This window comes from Orcinus orca, chromosome 13 (assembly GCF_937001465.1).
Source record: "Orcinus orca chromosome 13, mOrcOrc1.1, whole genome shotgun sequence".
Taxonomy (NCBI): domain Eukaryota; kingdom Metazoa; phylum Chordata; class Mammalia; order Artiodactyla; family Delphinidae; genus Orcinus; species Orcinus orca.
This window is the reverse complement of record NC_064571.1, coordinates 85034572-85052615: the sequence shown is the minus strand read 5'-3', so window position 1 is coordinate 85052615 and position 18044 is coordinate 85034572. Positions and strand designations below refer to the sequence as shown.

Here is an 18044-nt window from a genome sequence, read left to right as displayed (position 1 = left end):
TAGAAGAGCTGTTTCTCCCTCACCACCTACGGCATCCCCCAGCTGCCCAAGAGTGAGGGACTGGTGCGTGTTGCTGTCCATGTGCAGTGTGTCATGAGCAAATTCAGTTGGCTCAGCTCACAGTATACTTGGCATATAAACTGACCTTAAATTAAAGGAAGTTTTTTTTAAACCCTCAGGAATAAGAGTTATTTTCATTATATCTGGTACTGTAGAGCAGTGCTTCTCAAATTTTAATGTGCTTATGAATCATCTGGTGATGCTGTTAAAATACAGATTCTGATTATGGCTGGGCTGGGGCCTGAGATTCAGCACTTCCAATAAGCTCTTGGGGATGCCAGCGCTGCTGGTCAGTGCACCACACAGAGTAAGGTCTAGGGGATATTCTTAAACAAAACTATAAGAAACAGTATCTATTTCTGATTTATAAGCTTTGACTTAACAGAGGTGGGAGAAATATCCTTTTCCCCAGCCATGGAAAGCAAAACGCTTTAAAAGAAAAAAAAGGCATCGCAAAATTATCTTGAGCAGGGAACATACATTTTTGGACTATTTCCTGATTCCATTTTCTAAAAAGTTCTTATTACTTGGATGTGAATTCTAACTTTTGTATCTGTTCTTTCTAACTAGTGTTCTAACAATATATGTTCGAGTAAATGGCATATTAATAGAGAAATAGGTCACTTTGCTTCTGCATTTCATTGATGTTTAACTTTTGTATTCTTTGAGAGTTATCAACCTTGGTCTCAACACTTCTGATATGTTCTTTAGGAATCTACTTACGGAACCCATATCCATGAGAAGCGAGAAGAGCGAGAGGCAAGGTTCTGTAACACTGTTCACGATATTGTGAACCGAGGGGGCAGAGGTCTCATTCCTGTCTTTGCTCTTGGAAGGGCTCAGGAGCTTCTCTTGATTTTAGGTATGCCTTTTCCTTTTTATTTGGGAGATTCTCAAAATCTTCCAGTGCAGTTATATCAAGATAGTTGCATGTCCTTGGATAGGTCATTCTACCCTTTGGGGCTGCAGTTTCTGTATTTAAGAATAGGGACTTGGTGCCAGAAAGAGCCCAGAGCAATAGTGAGTCTCATACAGTGCTACTGGAATATGAATGGTGTACCATCAGCGTCAGAAGTCTTAAAAATATGCTACCCTTTGACCCAGCAGTTCAACGTCTGGGAAATAAATACACAGAAAATTTTGTAAGTAAGACAATTCATAATTCTAAATATTTTTAAGTAAATATTATGGTAGTAAATATATTGTAGGAAAAAATCATGGTTCAGATGAGTCATTACGTATTTTTATGTAATATATTAAGTGGACCAAAAAAATAGGGTCCAAAACTGTGAACGCTGATCCTAGTTAGGTAAAAAACACACAAATGACTGGAAAGGCATTTAAAGATACCCAGATGTTAAATCTGGATAGTGAGAAAGTGGATGATTTCTTTTTCATTTTCTGCTTTTCTCCGTTTTCCAAATACTTCAATGAACATGTGTAACTTTTTGTAATAAGAGGAATAGTGGGTGTCACTTTTTGCGTATATTTGTATTTAATGACCCTTTTTAACATTGTGTGATTATTTTCTGGGGAATACACTCTTAAAGAATAACTGATAAGTGCCTCGTACGTATATAGCTTCAATGTCAAGAACTAGAAATGATCTTGAGCTCTTACTCTCAGTTCTTCTATCTGTACGATGACAGGGATAAGTAGTATCCCTGTTACACTGAAAAGGGAAACAAGGGAAAAAGAATAAATGGCCTCAGATCAAAAGCAAATCTGAGAGAGACAGGACTTAGTAGAAGCTAAATTTTCTAAAGCCTAAGCCAGTCCGTTTTCTCTTGGTTCTTCTTTCAAACTGCAAGTCACATTTGTCGTTATAGAAGTCTTGAAATGGAAAGTCTCCATAACAAAGTAATCTGAGGAGCAGAAGAAATTAAGAGAGTGAAACCATGTTGTCACCATCAAATTGAGTTGCCAGATCTAGCAAATAAATATACAGGACACCAGTTGAATTTTAATTTCAGATAAATAATAATATTTTAGCCTAGGTATGTCAAATATTTAATATATATTATTATACTAAAAATCTTTTATTTGTCTGAAATTCAAGTTTAATTGGGCATTTGCTGTGTTTGTCTGAAAACCATACTATCAAGTATATTATGATTCCTTTTATGAGCCAGGACTGCCCTATACACTTGGTTGCTCCTTGTCCCTTAAATTCCCCTTGTAATGCGCTATGATAGAAAGAGGGTAACTGCGCAAGCCACTGGTTTCAGATTCCACCTACGATCTAACCATGTGACCCTGGGCAAGTTATTCAACTTTCTTTAACGTTTAAAATTTTTTCTTAAAAATACACCCAAAAAAATAGGAGACTGTGATATGATCATGGGATGTAACGTACTTTGCAAGGTATTTGAGAAATCATGAGAGTATATATGAAAACATCGATACCATTAAAAATTTTAATTACATCTAAAAGAACATGAACAATTAAACCAGAGGGCAAAGCAGGAAATGTAGTTGTAATATGCATGGCAGGAAAAGTCCCTGTCCTTATGTAGAGTTTTCACTTATAAATCAAGTGGAAAAAGAACATTCCCACACTTTTCAACCTTTATTAGCCTCAGCTTCCTAATCTATAAGATGGAAATAAATCTTCATAAATTTGTTTTGAAAACAGGAATAATATATGCAAATTGCATACTAGACATTTAATAAATTTCCTAAATGCACGTGTACCTAGTAGAATGAATGATGTCCTGGCCATACTACCTTCATAATATTTGGGGATTTAATGAGGATTTTCAGCTAATTTTTCAGTGAAAACAAGCCTTCTTTTGAAGGTATGTTGCCCACTGTTTTCAATAATTATCAGAAACTGGTTAGCAGTTTTCTAAAAATATAGTCACACAATAATGTGACTTTTTTGTGTTCAAAATCGGTTTTAACTCCTTTGGTGGTCCTGTCTTGTAATTAGTAAAGTCTAATTACAAAGTGTCTAATATCAGTAAGTCTATATGAAATATTAATAAAACATTTTATTTAAAACCATCACAGAATTTAGTGTCTCTCTGGAGTAATAAGTTATGGTCTGTTATTCAGCATCAGCTTCTACCAAATTATTTTTAGAAGCCTCCACATTTGGGACTACGATCACAGCATTCTTTGTAGGTCACGCGTTAATACTTAGGGATAGGTTTTGTGAGAGGACTGCTACGGGCTGGGAGAAATGCTTGCAAATGACGCGACCGACAAGGGCTTAATTTCCAAAATATACAGACAGCTCATGCAAATCAATATCAAAAAAAACAACAACCCAACCCGATCAAAAAATGGGCAGAAGACCTAAATAGACATTTCTCCAAAGAAGACATACAGATGGCCAATAAGTACATGAAAAGATGCTCAACATTGCTAAATTATTAGAGGAATGCAAATCAAAACTACAATGAGGTATCAACTCACACAGGTCAGAATGGCCATCAGCAAAAAGTCTACAAATAAATGCTGGAGAAGGTGTGGAGAAAAGGGAACCCTCCTTCACTGTTGGTGGGAATGTAAATTGGTGCAGCCACTGTGGAGAACAGTATAGACGTTCCTTAAAAAACTAAAAATGGAGTTACCATATGATCCAGCAATCCCACTTCTGGACATATGTCTGGAGAAAACTCTAATTCTAAAAGATACATGCGCCCCAGTGTTCATAGCAGCACTATTTATAATAGGCAAGACATGGAAGCAACCTAAATGTCCATTGACAGATGAATGGATAAAGAAGATGTGGTGTATACACACAGCCATAAAAAAAGAATGAAATATTGCCATTTGCAGCAACATGGATGGACCTAGAGATTATCATACTAAGTGAAGTCAGTCAGACAAAGAAAGACAAATATCATATGATATCACTTATATGTGGAATCTGAAATATACAAATGAACTTATTTCCAAAACAGAAACAGAAAACAGACTTATGGTTACCAAAGGGGAAGAGTGGGGCGGGGGGATAACTTGGGAGTTTGGGACTAGCAGATACAAACTACAATATGTAAAATAGATAAATGACAAGGTTCTACTGTATAGCATAGGGAGCTGTATTCAATATCTTGTGATAAACTAGAATGGAAAAGAATATGTATATATATGTATAACTGGAGCACTTTGCTGTACACCAGAAACTAACATTCTAAATTAACTATACTCCAAAAAATAAAAATAAAAATAAATAAATTAACTATACTCCAATTAAAAAAAAACAGAAGGAAAGAAAGAAAGAAGTTCTTGTTTTATAAGTTTGAGTTAAGACCAGGCTAATTTTTCTTAACCTCTTTAAAATATAGTTATGTGCTTTATTTCTTGTCTGAATTTTAAAAAACTAATTGTACATGTCATTTATTATTTGAACTATTTACTCCACATAACAAAATATTTGTTTCTTGTCAAATCTCTCTAGATGAGTACTGGCAGAATCACCCAGAACTCCATGATATTCCCATATACTATGCATCGTCTTTGGCCAAGAAGTGTATGGCGGTGTACCAGACATATGTAAACGCCATGAATGACAAAATCCGCAAACAGATCAACATCAACAATCCCTTTGTTTTCAAACATATTAGTAACCTTAAGGTGAGTGCTTGTGAAGAAAGAAGGACAGATAATACTCAAGTAAGTCGTTAGTAGTAGGAGATGCCTGACATTGATTCTGTGGCTGCATCCTTGCTGAAGTCTTACCTTTTCTGAAGCAGGCATCACTTTTCTGAGGGAAATCAAAAATTTAGCAACTGGCATTCTTTTTTGCTTAAACAAATATTGCCACCTGTTCCAAGTCTCTGCATGTTCTCAATATTTACTGTTGCTAAGTAACTTGGATTTCTCTACTCAAACCTAATCATCTTTTTCATTAGCACTGCAGATTCCATATATGAAAATGTTCATGTTTATATTTCTAGAGCATTCAATAAAATCTGACTTCCTTTAATTTAAAAAAGTTTCATTCGAACTAATGCTCTAATCATAATAAACATAATACCCCAAATAATTCAAGTAATAAGTGGTCTTCCAGTTATCAGTAGGCTCTGTTCATAAAGTATTATTTTTTAAGTTAATTGCTTAGGAATTAGAGCCAAGTTTTCCCTCGAAACAATATTAAACTTTTTAGTTAGATTTTCTGGCCAGCTCAAAATATTGATGAAGTGTACAAAGCCATCGTGAGTCTTCGGGGAAATTCTTTCAGAGTTCTCTCTTGGGTGGATAGAAACCCATTTGACTCTTCCTTTTACTTTCTGCCTGCCTGCCTGCTAGGCACTGAAAACGGTCCTAATTGTCTTTTAGCTACCGTAGAAGGTTTTGAAGTCAATGTGAACTAATTGCTTTTTATCATTTTGTTTTCATTTCATTCCCAGCCTAAATCAACTGTTTAGGGACTTAGAAATTAGACTTAAAATGTTTATTAGTCTTGTCAAGGCCCTTCCAGTCGTGTGATTAACCTTTTTACCTCACTTTTCGGTATTCTTTACAAATAAGGAATGCTTTGTCAAACCTTGGTATTTAACATGCTTTTACCATTCCTTTTCTTTCTTAGAGCATGGATCATTTTGATGACATTGGTCCCAGTGTTGTAATGGCCTCCCCAGGCATGATGCAGAGTGGCTTATCCAGAGAGCTCTTCGAAAGCTGGTGTACTGATAAGAGGAATGGCGTCATTATAGCGGGATACTGTGTAGAAGGGACGCTTGCCAAGGTCAGTCAGAGCCTGAGACCATCGTGTTCTTCCTAATCAAGGCTGCAGAGGTGGCAGTATCCTCCCAGGTTTTTCCATTGAAGTAGTTCTTTAAATAGTGCAGGTTTTGATTTTTAAAAATGAGGATGGCAGTAGGCAGTTGGAGATGTTCTTAAGGTTGAAGAATGAGGTCCTCAGCTGAGTGGTTGGCACATGAAAGTTTGAGACGCACTCATCTGGTTGCAGTAAGAAAAAAAAAATGGAAGGGAATCTATTTGAGACAAACATATGGATACCCTCATCTGATGAGAAAGAGGTTTACTAATAAGTGTTCTCTTGAAAAGCTGGAGAATGTGTTTGGGTTGATTGCCCATCTTACTCGATATAAGGTGGTTGATATTAACTCTGAGGTATATAGACATTGATGTGCAAAACTTTAGAGAAAGTTTATGAATATTCCTGCATCATGTTCTCTTATCTTTTATTGATAACCTCAATTTTATTTTTTTAATACATTATGATTCCCTGCTTTAATCATTTTTATTACATTACCTTACTCTGTAAGTCACTTAGACAGTGTTGGCTGTGTATCTAAAATAGATTTCCAGAATAGAAATACATCTGTCCTTTATACAAATCCTCTTACCTGGAAAGTGACTTTTTAGAGCAGATAGTTCGGGATACAAGTGTATCTTTCTAATCATAAGTTATAATTTTCACTTCGAGGATCCCAGGTGTATTGAATTTTTGTTAATCTGCTTACTTTCCTGATTAAATGTTTGCTTGATCGAGAAAAGAAGTATTTGATATTTGCTACGTCAATAGTGTTAGAATGCTTTTTGTGTTAAAGGTCCTAAACTAGTGTAAGACTTTATGGCTGGGTGAAAAAGTAGAAAATGTACCTTTTCTTTTCTAATTAGAGAGTTTATGTGTTTTGTTTTATTTACTTTTCTTTGTTTTTTAACAGCATATCATGTCTGAACCTGAAGAAATCACTACCATGTCCGGACAGAAGCTACCACTGAAAATGTCTGTTGATTACATTTCTTTCTCTGCTCACACAGATTACCAGCAAACCAGTGAATTTATTCGTGCTTTGAAACCGCCTCATGTGGTTAGTCTGTGAATTTGATTTTCAGCATTAAAGGTTGGAAGAGGCATGCCCAGCAGCAGCTGGTTCTCAGAGCAGACACTGCCTTCCTTACAGCAGCCGGTATCGCTCTCAGCAGTGCCTTCACGTGCACTTGCATCTGACCTTTACCACTCCCCTTTGACTTAGGCAAGCTGTGCACTTCAGTCTTCTCCATTTTACATGGCATCTCTTACTCAGATCTACCAGCTCCAGTGTTCTTTTCTGCTGCGTTCTTTCTGTTTTTTTCTGCTGCCTCCCCAATAACTTAAGAGCCCTGGCTTTGCAATGTGACTGTTTTGAGTCCCAGCTCCATCCCTTACTTGCTATGTAGCCTTGGGCAAGTTACTTAACCTCTCCTTAGCTCATATGTAAATAGGGATGATAATACCTCATAAAGTTATTGTGAGGACCAAATGAGAGTACATATATCTAAAGCACGTAATAGGGTGCCTGGCAAATGGGAAATACCTATTAATGTGGAGAGAGGAGAAAGGCAAGTCATAATAGTAAAAGCTATAAAGATGCAGTTAGATGTGAAATACATTACACAGCTCCTTACTAATGTGATTTGCTTATATTTTTAAGTTTTATGTAATTATTACAGTAACAGTTATATTTTGGGGGGACTGGAGAGAGTTAAGCTAAAAAAAAGTATCTTAAATTAGAGGAACATTTATGGAGCATGAGTCTAGAAAACAGATGAAGCAATGAAGTACCCTTTCTGATTGTAGCATGTATCAAAACTTCATTCCTTTTTATGGCTGAATAATATTGCATTGTCTGTATAGACCACGTTTTGTTTATTCACCTGTTGATGGACACTTGGGTAGTTTCCACCTTTTGGCCATTGTAAATAATGCTGCCATGCACATTGGCATGTGACTATCTGTTTGAGTCCATTTTCAGTTCTTTGGGGTATATACCTAGGATTGGAATTGCTGGATCATGGGCTAATTCTGTGTTTAACTCTTTGAGGAATCACCAAACTGTTTTCCATAGCAGTTACACCATTTTACATTCCCACCAGCAATGCACAAGGGTTCCAGTTCTCCATATTCTTGTCAGCTTGTTATTTTCCCTTTTTAAAATTGTCACCATACCAGTAAGGGTGAAGTAGTATCTCTTTGTAGTTTTGATTTTCATTTCCCTGGTGACGAACGATGCTGAGCATTTTGTGTGCCCTTTTGTTCGTTTTTTAGTTTTTTCTAGCATATAGTCCTCACAGGTAGTTACCATTGGCCCTTAATGAGCAGATTCTTTGGTGGAGAAAATCCCTCACCTACTTGGCTTTATAGCACGTCAAGTTTAGTTACAGTGTAGGCAGTTCATGGGTGCCTTCTGGTGTGTGTTGTTTATGGATATCCTCCCAGATTTTAAAGCTGTGCAGGAAAAGCTGTACTGCTCTCTCTCTGGAATCACCACCTCATCCTCAGTCCCATTTTGTTGCTCTCCAGACTCTGTCTCTGCCGTCAGTTTAAATTCCTGGATTGAATTTGATGCTTACCTTCCTCCAGTAACCAAGTCAGCAAGTCTGTCCACACGATAAAATAATAGTAGTGTTGGTGGTAGTGGTAAAAATAATAGCTAGCATTTATCGAGTATTTACTGTGCGCTAGGCACTGTACTGGTGTTTTACATGTATCAAGTCGCTTACTTCTCACAACCAACGACTATTTTGTAGAAGAGAAAACAGAGATGTTAAATAACTTGCCTAGAGTTACCCAGCTAGTAAGTGGCAGCGCCAAGATCTGTGTTACAGCAGCCAGGCCCCAGAGCTGGGGCTCGTCATCTCTAGGCCATATGCCTCTGCCTGGTGGAGACACTGGACAAGCTTCTGTCAGTCCAGGTAGGAAATCATCTACCAGTAGTCTATAGGTTAAGAATGATCTGTCTTGTAAAAAATAAGTTAGGAAAATGAATTAGAAAGACTGGTAGCTAATGCAGTCGTTGTAAACACCTCTCTAAAACATGGTTTCATTTGGTTCTGGAATATTTTATATGATATTACTTTAACAAATAAAGTATCAGAAGTCATTTTTTTTCACATAAAAAGCTTATTTTGTTAGTCTTATATTAAGAAGCCTAAAGAAAACCATGAGCGTTTTCTGAGATAGTAGGAGTAGCAATAGTCGCGTACAAGAACCACATGCATTTAAAGCTGGTCACCTGGTCCAGCCCATTTCTAGTGTGAGCACAGAAGCCTAGAAAAAGTACAGCTTTCATAAAGTTGTGTATCTCGATAGTGGCAAAAACTGGAACAGAAAAGAAGTTTCTTTACTCTCTCTTGAAGTAGTTCCACTTAAGGATCTTTTAAAGCCAAGTAGAATGAAAACGTCACACAAGTTTGATTGACTGGAGATCCTTAAAAGTAGTAAAGTTTAATAACTTCAAGTATATCTCCATTTCATATAATTAACTAATTCAGATAACAGCCATCATTAATCTGAACTAAGGATGCTTCCCTATGCTCTTTTACAATTTACACTTTGTAGATTTTAGTCCATGGAGAACAAAATGAAATGGCCAGATTGAAAGCAGCCCTGATTCGAGAATATGAAGATAATGATGAAGTTCACATAGAGGTTCATAATCCTCGGAATACAGAAGCAGTGACCTTGAACTTCAGGGGGGAAAAACTAGCCAAGGTAAAAGGTTATGGTTTTTAATCCTGTCCATTCCAAATAGTTCCTAATCCCTTTAGGGAAATGTATACTTCTTAAGAATATCCAGCTTTTAATTAATCAAATAATGTGCTCAACGATGATTTCTGTCAATTTACTCAATATGCTGTAAGACCTTGATCCTTGTGCTTTTAGGCTTTTTCTGGTTCCACTGATTTGTTTTTCACATGGAAAATTTTCAAATAAATTAGATCTTCAGTCTGATGGCTTTTAATCCACATTCCCATTTACTTATCATACCCATGTTAGAGAGTAAACAAATGTCCATTACTGTTTTGTTTTTTTCCATTACTGTTTTTCACTATATCCAATACAGTATTCTGTCTACCTCTTGGCATTCTCCCTCAGAATCTAAAAATAGACCCATATCTAAACATAATATCTGTGGATATGATGGAATTTATAGATTTGTCTTTTCAAGAGTTAATCATTTTTGATGATGAAATATAAGGTTTTCAGAATTTAAAAAAGAAATGGTTATGAAAAAAAAACCTTACCTGGGATTTTAGAGGGATGCTATAAGAAATCTGCATTTTTACCTCCTGTTCATCAAACATCTTTTTAAGATACCTCTAAAGGAAACTTTTAAATTATCTGTCTGAAGTTTTATTTATTTATTATTTTTTTAATATTCATTTGGCTGTGTTGGGTCTTAGTTGCGGCACACGGCCTCTTTGTTGTGGCACACGGGCTTCTCTCTAGTTGTGGTGCACAGGCTCAGTAGTTGCGGCGCACAGGATTACTTGTCCTGCAGCATGTGGGATCTTAGTTCCCCTACCAGGGATCAAACCGCGTCGTCCCCTGCATTGAAAGGCAGATTCTTAACCACAGGACCACCAGGGAAGTCCTGTCTGAAGTTTTAAATATCAAACGTGTTAATGAGCAACTTTACAGAATTCTTTCAGTACATAATGAGCCAAATATGAGGAAGCTAATGGATGAATATCATTTCTTGCAGTTGAATTTGAGGAAAATTTGCAAAAATTAGGATGTGAGGCTCTTCTTGCCAAAGAAGAGCAAATGGTTGTATTTACTCCTGAATCTTACTGTTCACAAAACTTTCCAGGGGCCAGTTTAATGGAAGAGATGTTATACCTGTAGAGAAATATATTCTATAGGTATAAGAATATTTACAGTTGGGAATCTAGAACGGTACTTCCCAAACTCTACTGGTTGCAGTGTGCGAAGAAAAAGAAAGTTTTTCGGTCAGTTGAGGAGAAGCCGAGTTGAACAAAATTAAGCTGAGTTTATAGCGAGACTTTGCAGAGTTTTTATTAGGCCATTGGGCATTATAAATCCTCAAGAAATACAGTATACAGCATTAAAAAAATTTTTTTTTCACATCTTTATTGGAGTATAAATGCTTTACAATGTTGTGTTAGTTTCTGCTGTATAACAAAGTGAATCAACTATATGTATACATATATCCCCATATCCCCTCCCTTCTGCATCTCCCTCCCACCCTCCCTATCCCACCCCTCTAGGTGATCACAAAGCACCTAGCTGATCTCCCTGTGCTATGTGGCTGCTTCCAACTAGCTATGTATTTTACATTTGATGGTGTATCTATGTCAATGCTACCCTCTCACTTCATCCCAGCTTCCCCTTCCCCCGCCCCATTCACTCAAGTCCATTCTCTACATCTTTGTCTTTATTCCTGCCCTGCCACTAGGTTCATCAGTCCCCTTTTTTAAATGCCATATATATGCATTAGCATATGCTGTTTTTTTTTCTCTTTCTGACATACTTCACTCTGTATGACAGATTCTAGGTCCATCCACCTCACTACAAATAATTTAATTTCTTTCCTTTTTATGGCTGAGCAATATTTCATTGTATATATGTGCCACATCTTCCTTATCCATTCATCTGTCAATGGACACTTAGGTTGCTTCCATGTCCTGGCTATTGTAAATAGTGCTGCAGTGAACATTGTGGTATGTATATCTTTTTGAATTATGGTTTTCTCAGGGTACATGCCCAGTAGTGGGATTGCTGGGTCATATGGTAGTTCTATTTGTAGTTTTTTAAGGAACCTCCATACTGTTCTCCATAGTGGCTATATCAATTTACATTCCCACCAACAGTGCAGGAGGGTTCCCTTTTCTCTGCACCCTCTCCAGCATTTATTGTTTGGAGATTTTTTGATGATGGCCATTCTGACCGGTGTGAGGTGATACCTCATTGTGGTTTTGATTTGCATTTCTCTAATGATTAGGATGTTGAGCATCTTTTTTTTTTTTTAACATCTTTATTGGGGTATAATTGCTTTACAATGGTGTGTTAGTTTCTGCTTTATAACAAAGTGAATCAGTTATACATATACATATGTTCCCATATCTCTTCCCTCTTGCATCTCCCTCCCTCCCACCCTCCCTATCCCACCCCTCCAGGCGGTCACAAAGCACCGAGCTGATCTCCCTGTGCTGAGCTGATCTCCCTGTGCTATGCGGCTGCTTCCCACTAGCTATCTACCTTACGTTTGGTAGTGTATATATGTCCATGCCTCTCTCTCGCTTTGTCACAACTCACCCTTCCCCCTCCCCATATCCTCAAGTCCGTTCTCTAGTAGGTCTGTGTCGTTATTCCTGTCTTACTCCTAGGTTCTTCGTGACATTTTTTTTTCTTAAATTCCATATATATGTGTTAGCATACAGTATTTGTCTTTCTCTTTCTGACTTACTTCACTCTGTATGACAGACTCTAGGTCTATCCACCTCATTACAAATAGCTTGATTTCGTTTCCTTTTATGGCTGAGTAATATTCCATTGTATATATGTGCCACATCTTCTTTATCCATTCATCCGATGATGGGCACTTAGGTTGTTTCTGTCTCTGGGCTATTGTAAATAGAGCTGCAATGAACATTTTGGTACATGACTCTTTGAATTATGGTTTTCTCAGGGTATATGCCCAGTAGTGGGATTGCTGGGTCATATGGTAGTTCTATTTGTAGTTTTTTAAGGAACCTCCATACTGTTCTCCATAGTGGCTGTACCAATTCACATTCCCACCAGCAGTGCAGGAGGGTTCCCTTTTCTCCACACCCTCTCCAGCATTTATTGTTTCTAGATTTTTTGATGATGGCCATTCTGACTGGTGTGAGATGATATCTCATTGTAGTTTTGATTTGCATATCTCTAATGATTAATGATGTTGAGCATTCTTTCATGTGTTTGTTGGCAGTCTGTATATCTTCTTTGGAGAAATGTCTATTTAGGTCTTCTGCCCATTTTTGGATTGGGTTGTTTGTTTTTGTGATATTGAGCTGCATGAAGTGCTTGTATATTTTGGAGAATAATCCTTTGTCAGTTGCTTCATTTGCAGATATTTTTCCCATTCTGAGGGTTGTCTTTTCATCTTGTTTATGGTTTCCTTTGCTGTGCAAAAGCTTTTAAGTTTCATTAGGTCCCATTTATTTATTTTTATTTTTGTTTCCCTTACTCTAGGAGGTGGGTCAAAAAGGATCTTGCTATGATTTATGTCATAGAGTGTTCTGCCTATGTTTTTCTCTAAGAGTTTTAAAGACCACTTTAGGTCTTTAATCCATTTTGAATTTATTTTTGTGTGTGGAGTTAGGGTGTGTTCTAATTTCATTCTTTTACATGTAGCTGCCCATTTTTCCCAGCACCACTTATTGAAGAGACTGTCTTTTCTCCGTTGTATATTCTTGCCTCCTTTGTCAAAGATAAGGCAACCATATGTGCATGGGCTTATCTCTGGGCTTTCTATCCTGTTCCATTGATCTATATTTCTGTTTTTGTGCCAGTACCATGCTGTCTTGATTACTGTAGCTTTGTTGTATAGTCTGAAGTCAGGGAGCCTGATTCCTCCAGCTCCATTTTTCTTTCTTAAGATTGCTTTGGCTATTTGGGGTCTTTTGTGTTTCCATACAAATTGTAAAATTTCTTGTTCTAGTTCTGTGAAAAATGCCATTGGTAATTTGATAGGGATTGCATTGATTGAACCTGTAGATTGCTTTGGGTAATATAGTCATTTTCACAATATTGATTCTTCCAATCCAGGAGCATGGTATATCTCTCCATCTGTTTATGTTCTCTTTGATTTCTTTCATCAGTGTTTTATAGTTTTCTGAGTACAGGTCTTTTGTGTCCTTAGGTAGCTTTATTCCCAGGTATTTTATTCTTTCTGTTGTGATGGTAAATGGGATTGTTTCCTTTTCTCTTTATGATCTTTTGTTGTTAGTATATAGGAATGCAAGAGATTTCTGTGCATTAATTTTGTATCCTGCCACCTTACCAAATTCCTTGATTAGTTCTAGTAGTTTTCTGGTGATATCTTTAGGATTTTATATGTATAATATTGTGTCTTCGGCAAACAGTGACAGTTTTACTTCTTCTTTTCCAATTTGGATTCCTTTTATTTCTTTTTCTTCTCTAATTGCTGTGGCTAGGACAATACTATGTTGAATAATAGTGGTGAGAGTGGACAGCCTTGTCTTGTTCCTGATCTAGAGGAAATGTTTTCAGTTTTTCACCATTGAGAATGATATTTGCGTGAGTTTGTCATATATGACTTATTATGTTGAGGTAGGTTCCCTGTTTGCCCACTTTCTGGAGATTTTTTACCATAAATGGGTGTTGAATTTTGTCAAAAGCTTTTTCTGCATCTGTTGAGATGATCATATGGTTTTTCTCCTTCAATTTGTTAATATGGTGTATCACAGTGATTGTTTTGCATATATTGAAGAATCCTTGCATCCCTGGGATAAATCCCACTTGATCATGGTGTATGATGCTTTTAGTGTGTTGTTGGATTCTATTTGCTAGTATTTTGTTGAGGATTTTTGTGTCTATGTTCATCAGTGATATTGGCCTGTAATTTTCTTTTTTTGTGATATGTTTGTCTGGTTTTGGTACCAGGGTGATAGTGGCCTCTCAGAATGAGTTTGGGAGTGTTCCTCCCTCCACAATTTTTTGGAAGAGTTTGAGAAGGATAGGTATTAACTCTTGTCTAAATGTTTGATAGAATTCGCCTGTGAAGCCATCTGGTCCTGCACTTTTTTTTGTTGGAAGATTTTAAATTACAGTTTCAATTTCATTACCTGTGACTGGTCTATTTATATTTTCTAATTCTTCCTGGTTCAATCCTGGAAGGTTGTACTTTTCCAAGAATTTGTCTATTTCTTCCAGGTTGTCCATTTTATTGGCCTATAGTTGCTTGTAGTAGTCTCTTATGATCTTTTATATTTCTGCAGTGTCAGTTGTAATCTCTCCTTTTTCATTTCTAATTTTATTGATTTGCATCCTCTCCCTATTTTTCTTTTTTTTAAAAATATTTTTTTTATTTATTTATGGCTGCGTTGGGTCTTCGTTTCTGTGCGAGAGCTTTCTCCAGTTGCCGTGAGCGGGGGCCACTCTTCATCGCGGTGCGCAGGCCTCTCACTATCACGGCCTCTCTTGTTGCGGAGCACAGGCTCCAGACGCGCAAGCTCAGTAGTTGTGGCTCACGGGCCCAGTTGCTCCGCGGCATGTGGGATCTTCCCAGACCAGGGCTCGAACCCGTGTCCCCTGCATTGGCAGGCAGATTCTCAACTACTGCACCACCAGGGAAGCCCTCCCTATTTTTCTTGATGAGTCTAGCTAAAGGTTTATCATTTTGTTTATGAAAGAACCAGCTATTAGTTTTATTGATCTTGGCTATTGTTTTCTTTGTTTCTATTTAATTTATTTTTGCTCTGATCTTTATGATTTCTTTCCTTCTGCTAACTTTGGGTTTTCTGTGTCTAGTTTCTTTAGGTGTAAGGTTAGATTGTTTATTTGAGATTTTTCTTGTTTCTTGAAGTGAGCCTGAATTGCTATGAACTTCCCTCTTAGAACTTCTTTTGCTGTAAAAAAAATTTTTTTGACTCTAGAACTGAAAACACACTTTAGGTATATGTGTCATTTTTATATTTAACTTTATACAGGCATAGAGAAACTGTTGTCAATATCTGTTTCCCCAAATGTAGCTTTGTATTAGAGTGTTGTTCTGTTATTTTAGCCATATTTTTATTTAAAATCATTAGCTATAGTTATTTTTTTTCCACAAGTGTAATAACCTTGCTTCGGGAGAAGTCAGATTTATTAAGGCAGCCATCCTCAGCCATGTAAAACAGAAACTAAGAAGGAGGTAAAGAAATCAGATCCACAAAAACTATCAAAAAACCCATGCAGTTTACCATCGAGAATTGTCAGGCCAGCAGTTGTGTGCATGGTAAGAAATCAGCATGTTGGGAACTAGCACACAGCTGAATAAACAAAGAAACCGAGGCTGGCAGCAGAGGGTGAAGCCAGAAGAACCACTCAGTCTTGTTCTCCAAGGTACTTGGTTCTCCCGGCAGACACCTCATCAGCATCCGGGATGTCACTGCACTGAAATCAGCCTCCTTAAGTCACCAGCATTTAAGGAGAAAAAAACGCCGACAAACCATGTGAAACAGAGCTAGGTCCCATTATAGTTACAAGAGCAAATGTTACCACTGCCTCACCGCCATCTGCCCTTAACTGATGAAAGGTAAACAAATACGAAATATAAGGTCTTTGTCCCCTTTGAGTTCATTTCTTTGTAGCTGAGAAAAGTTATATTTAAGAATGTTGGATTTCATGTTTGTAAGAGTTTTGTTTGTTTGTTTGTTTGTTTGTTTGGTGTTATTGTTAGTTTCTGAACAGTCAGTCAGTACTCTCTTCTCTTAAAAAATGCTCCCCCTCAGTTGTATGAGCTCATCCATACCTGTCTTTACAGACCTTTCTATTCAGAGATGCTGCTGCTTTTTGGATCTGGCATGGCCTTACATCTTTGTATTTTGGGGCTCCTCCAGGTACAGGGTTGAGAGCCAGCCTGAGGGAGCCACGCACGTCTGGCCCTCGGTTGCTGTCCTTCCCACCATGCTGTCTCTGTTGAGAGATTTTTTTGTTTTGTTTTGTTTTGTTTTTGCGGTATGCGGGCCTCTCACTGTTGGGGCCTCTCCCGCCACGGAGCACAGACTCCGGACGCGCAAGCTCAGCGGCCATCTCACGGGCCCAGCCGCTCCGTGGCATGTCGGATCTTCCCGGACTGGGACACGAACCCGTGTCCCCTGCATCAGCAGGCGGACTCTCAACCACTGCGCCACCAGGGAAGCCCTGTTGAAAGCTTTTTTCAGCCCCAGCACCCAGTAGGTTTACTTGGTTGCTGAACTGATTGGAACTGACGGAACCTAACCATTCTTGCCAGGTCTGCCCCCGTGAGTCTTGCCTTTGGTCTCTTGGTAACCTTGTTACTGCCCTGGTCGTAGAGGTATATAACATTTTATATTTTTCATGTTCAGATTCATGGGTTGTTTTCATGGTTCAAATGGTCATGATTGAGTCCCTGAATAATTAATTTCATTTTACAAGATTCTGTTCTCTTCAAATTGTTTTGGTTTTTTTTTTTCTTTTTAATAGGTCATGGGCTTTTTAGCAGACAAAAAACCAGAACAGGGCCAGCGGGTCTCAGGAATACTTGTTAAAAGAAACTTTAATTATCACATACTTTCTCCTTGTGACCTCTCTAGTAAGTATACTATTAAATGTCAAATGTAATTTGATTTTAGCATTTAAAGAAAATCTTCAAAAACTTCTCTTACCCTGTGGCCAAATCTTAAGTAACAGCCAAATAACGAAGTATAAATAGTTGAAACTTAATAATCTACTTATAGCTTCATTTGAAAAAAAATCTTCCTTGAACTATTACAATATTTAAATAACATTTTCTTAATTGGAAACATAAGTTCCCCTGTAAGACAGATTGACTACTGCCTTCTGAAGCCTGTCTTCTACCTTTCTCCATGGAATACTGCTACTTTTATTTCCTGAAGTAATTGTGGACTCCCCACACAGGCTTTTTTGGTTTTTATGACCTGTAGTGTTAAGTTGCTTGCTGAGCCTGTGTTTTATGCACGTGTAAATGCTAAGCTGTCATTACTTTTGCAGTAACTACGATATTATCTTCAAGTAAATAACTGTGCTCAATTTTATTTATATGGCACTAATAAATTAAAAGTGCTTTATCAAGGAATAAGAAATAGCAGCAGTGTTTAGGTGTTCAACTGTGAGATAAGCCAACTGTCAGCTTTCAGACTATCACACAGTAGAATATAACTTGTTCCATTAACAGTTGTTGAGGTCTTACTGTATGCCAGGCATTGTGCTAAGTGCTGGAGGACTAGAGAGGTACTAAGAAGCACAGTCCCAGCCCTTGAGAAACTGTCTGTTGAGAGAAACCATCCTGTGAAGAGCTAATCACAGTATTGACCCGGGACATACAGAAGTGCAAGATAACATGTAAGGAGAGAATGGGCCTAGAAGGGTTGGGAAAAGCATTGCATACCAGGTAGCTCTCTTGCCAGGTGGTGAAGGTTAGCTAACCAGAAGAGATGGCAGAGGACAGCTGGCTTACTGGCTTGGAGATGTTAGGGACCAGATGTGTCTTGGAGAATCAGAGTGCCTTCTTATGGCTGAAGTACAAGCT

General features: G+C 37.7%; 1 protein-coding gene across 6 annotated transcripts in view; it reads left to right on the top strand.

The window, feature by feature from the left end:
* CPSF3 (cleavage and polyadenylation specific factor 3) overlaps positions 1-18044 on the top strand; it is a 43331-nt gene that overhangs the window by 12008 nt on the left and 13279 nt on the right. For all 6 annotated transcript variants that reach the window (XM_004274899.4, XM_049695911.1, XM_033437478.2 and 3 more), the window contains 6 exons: positions 772-922; positions 4469-4644; positions 5600-5758; positions 6705-6851; positions 9362-9514; positions 16979-17087. In XM_004274899.4, coding sequence (XP_004274947.1) covers positions 772-922; positions 4469-4644; positions 5600-5758; positions 6705-6851; positions 9362-9514; positions 16979-17087 — 895 coding nt within the window. The remainder of the gene's footprint in view (positions 1-771; positions 923-4468; positions 4645-5599; positions 5759-6704; positions 6852-9361; positions 9515-16978; positions 17088-18044) is intronic.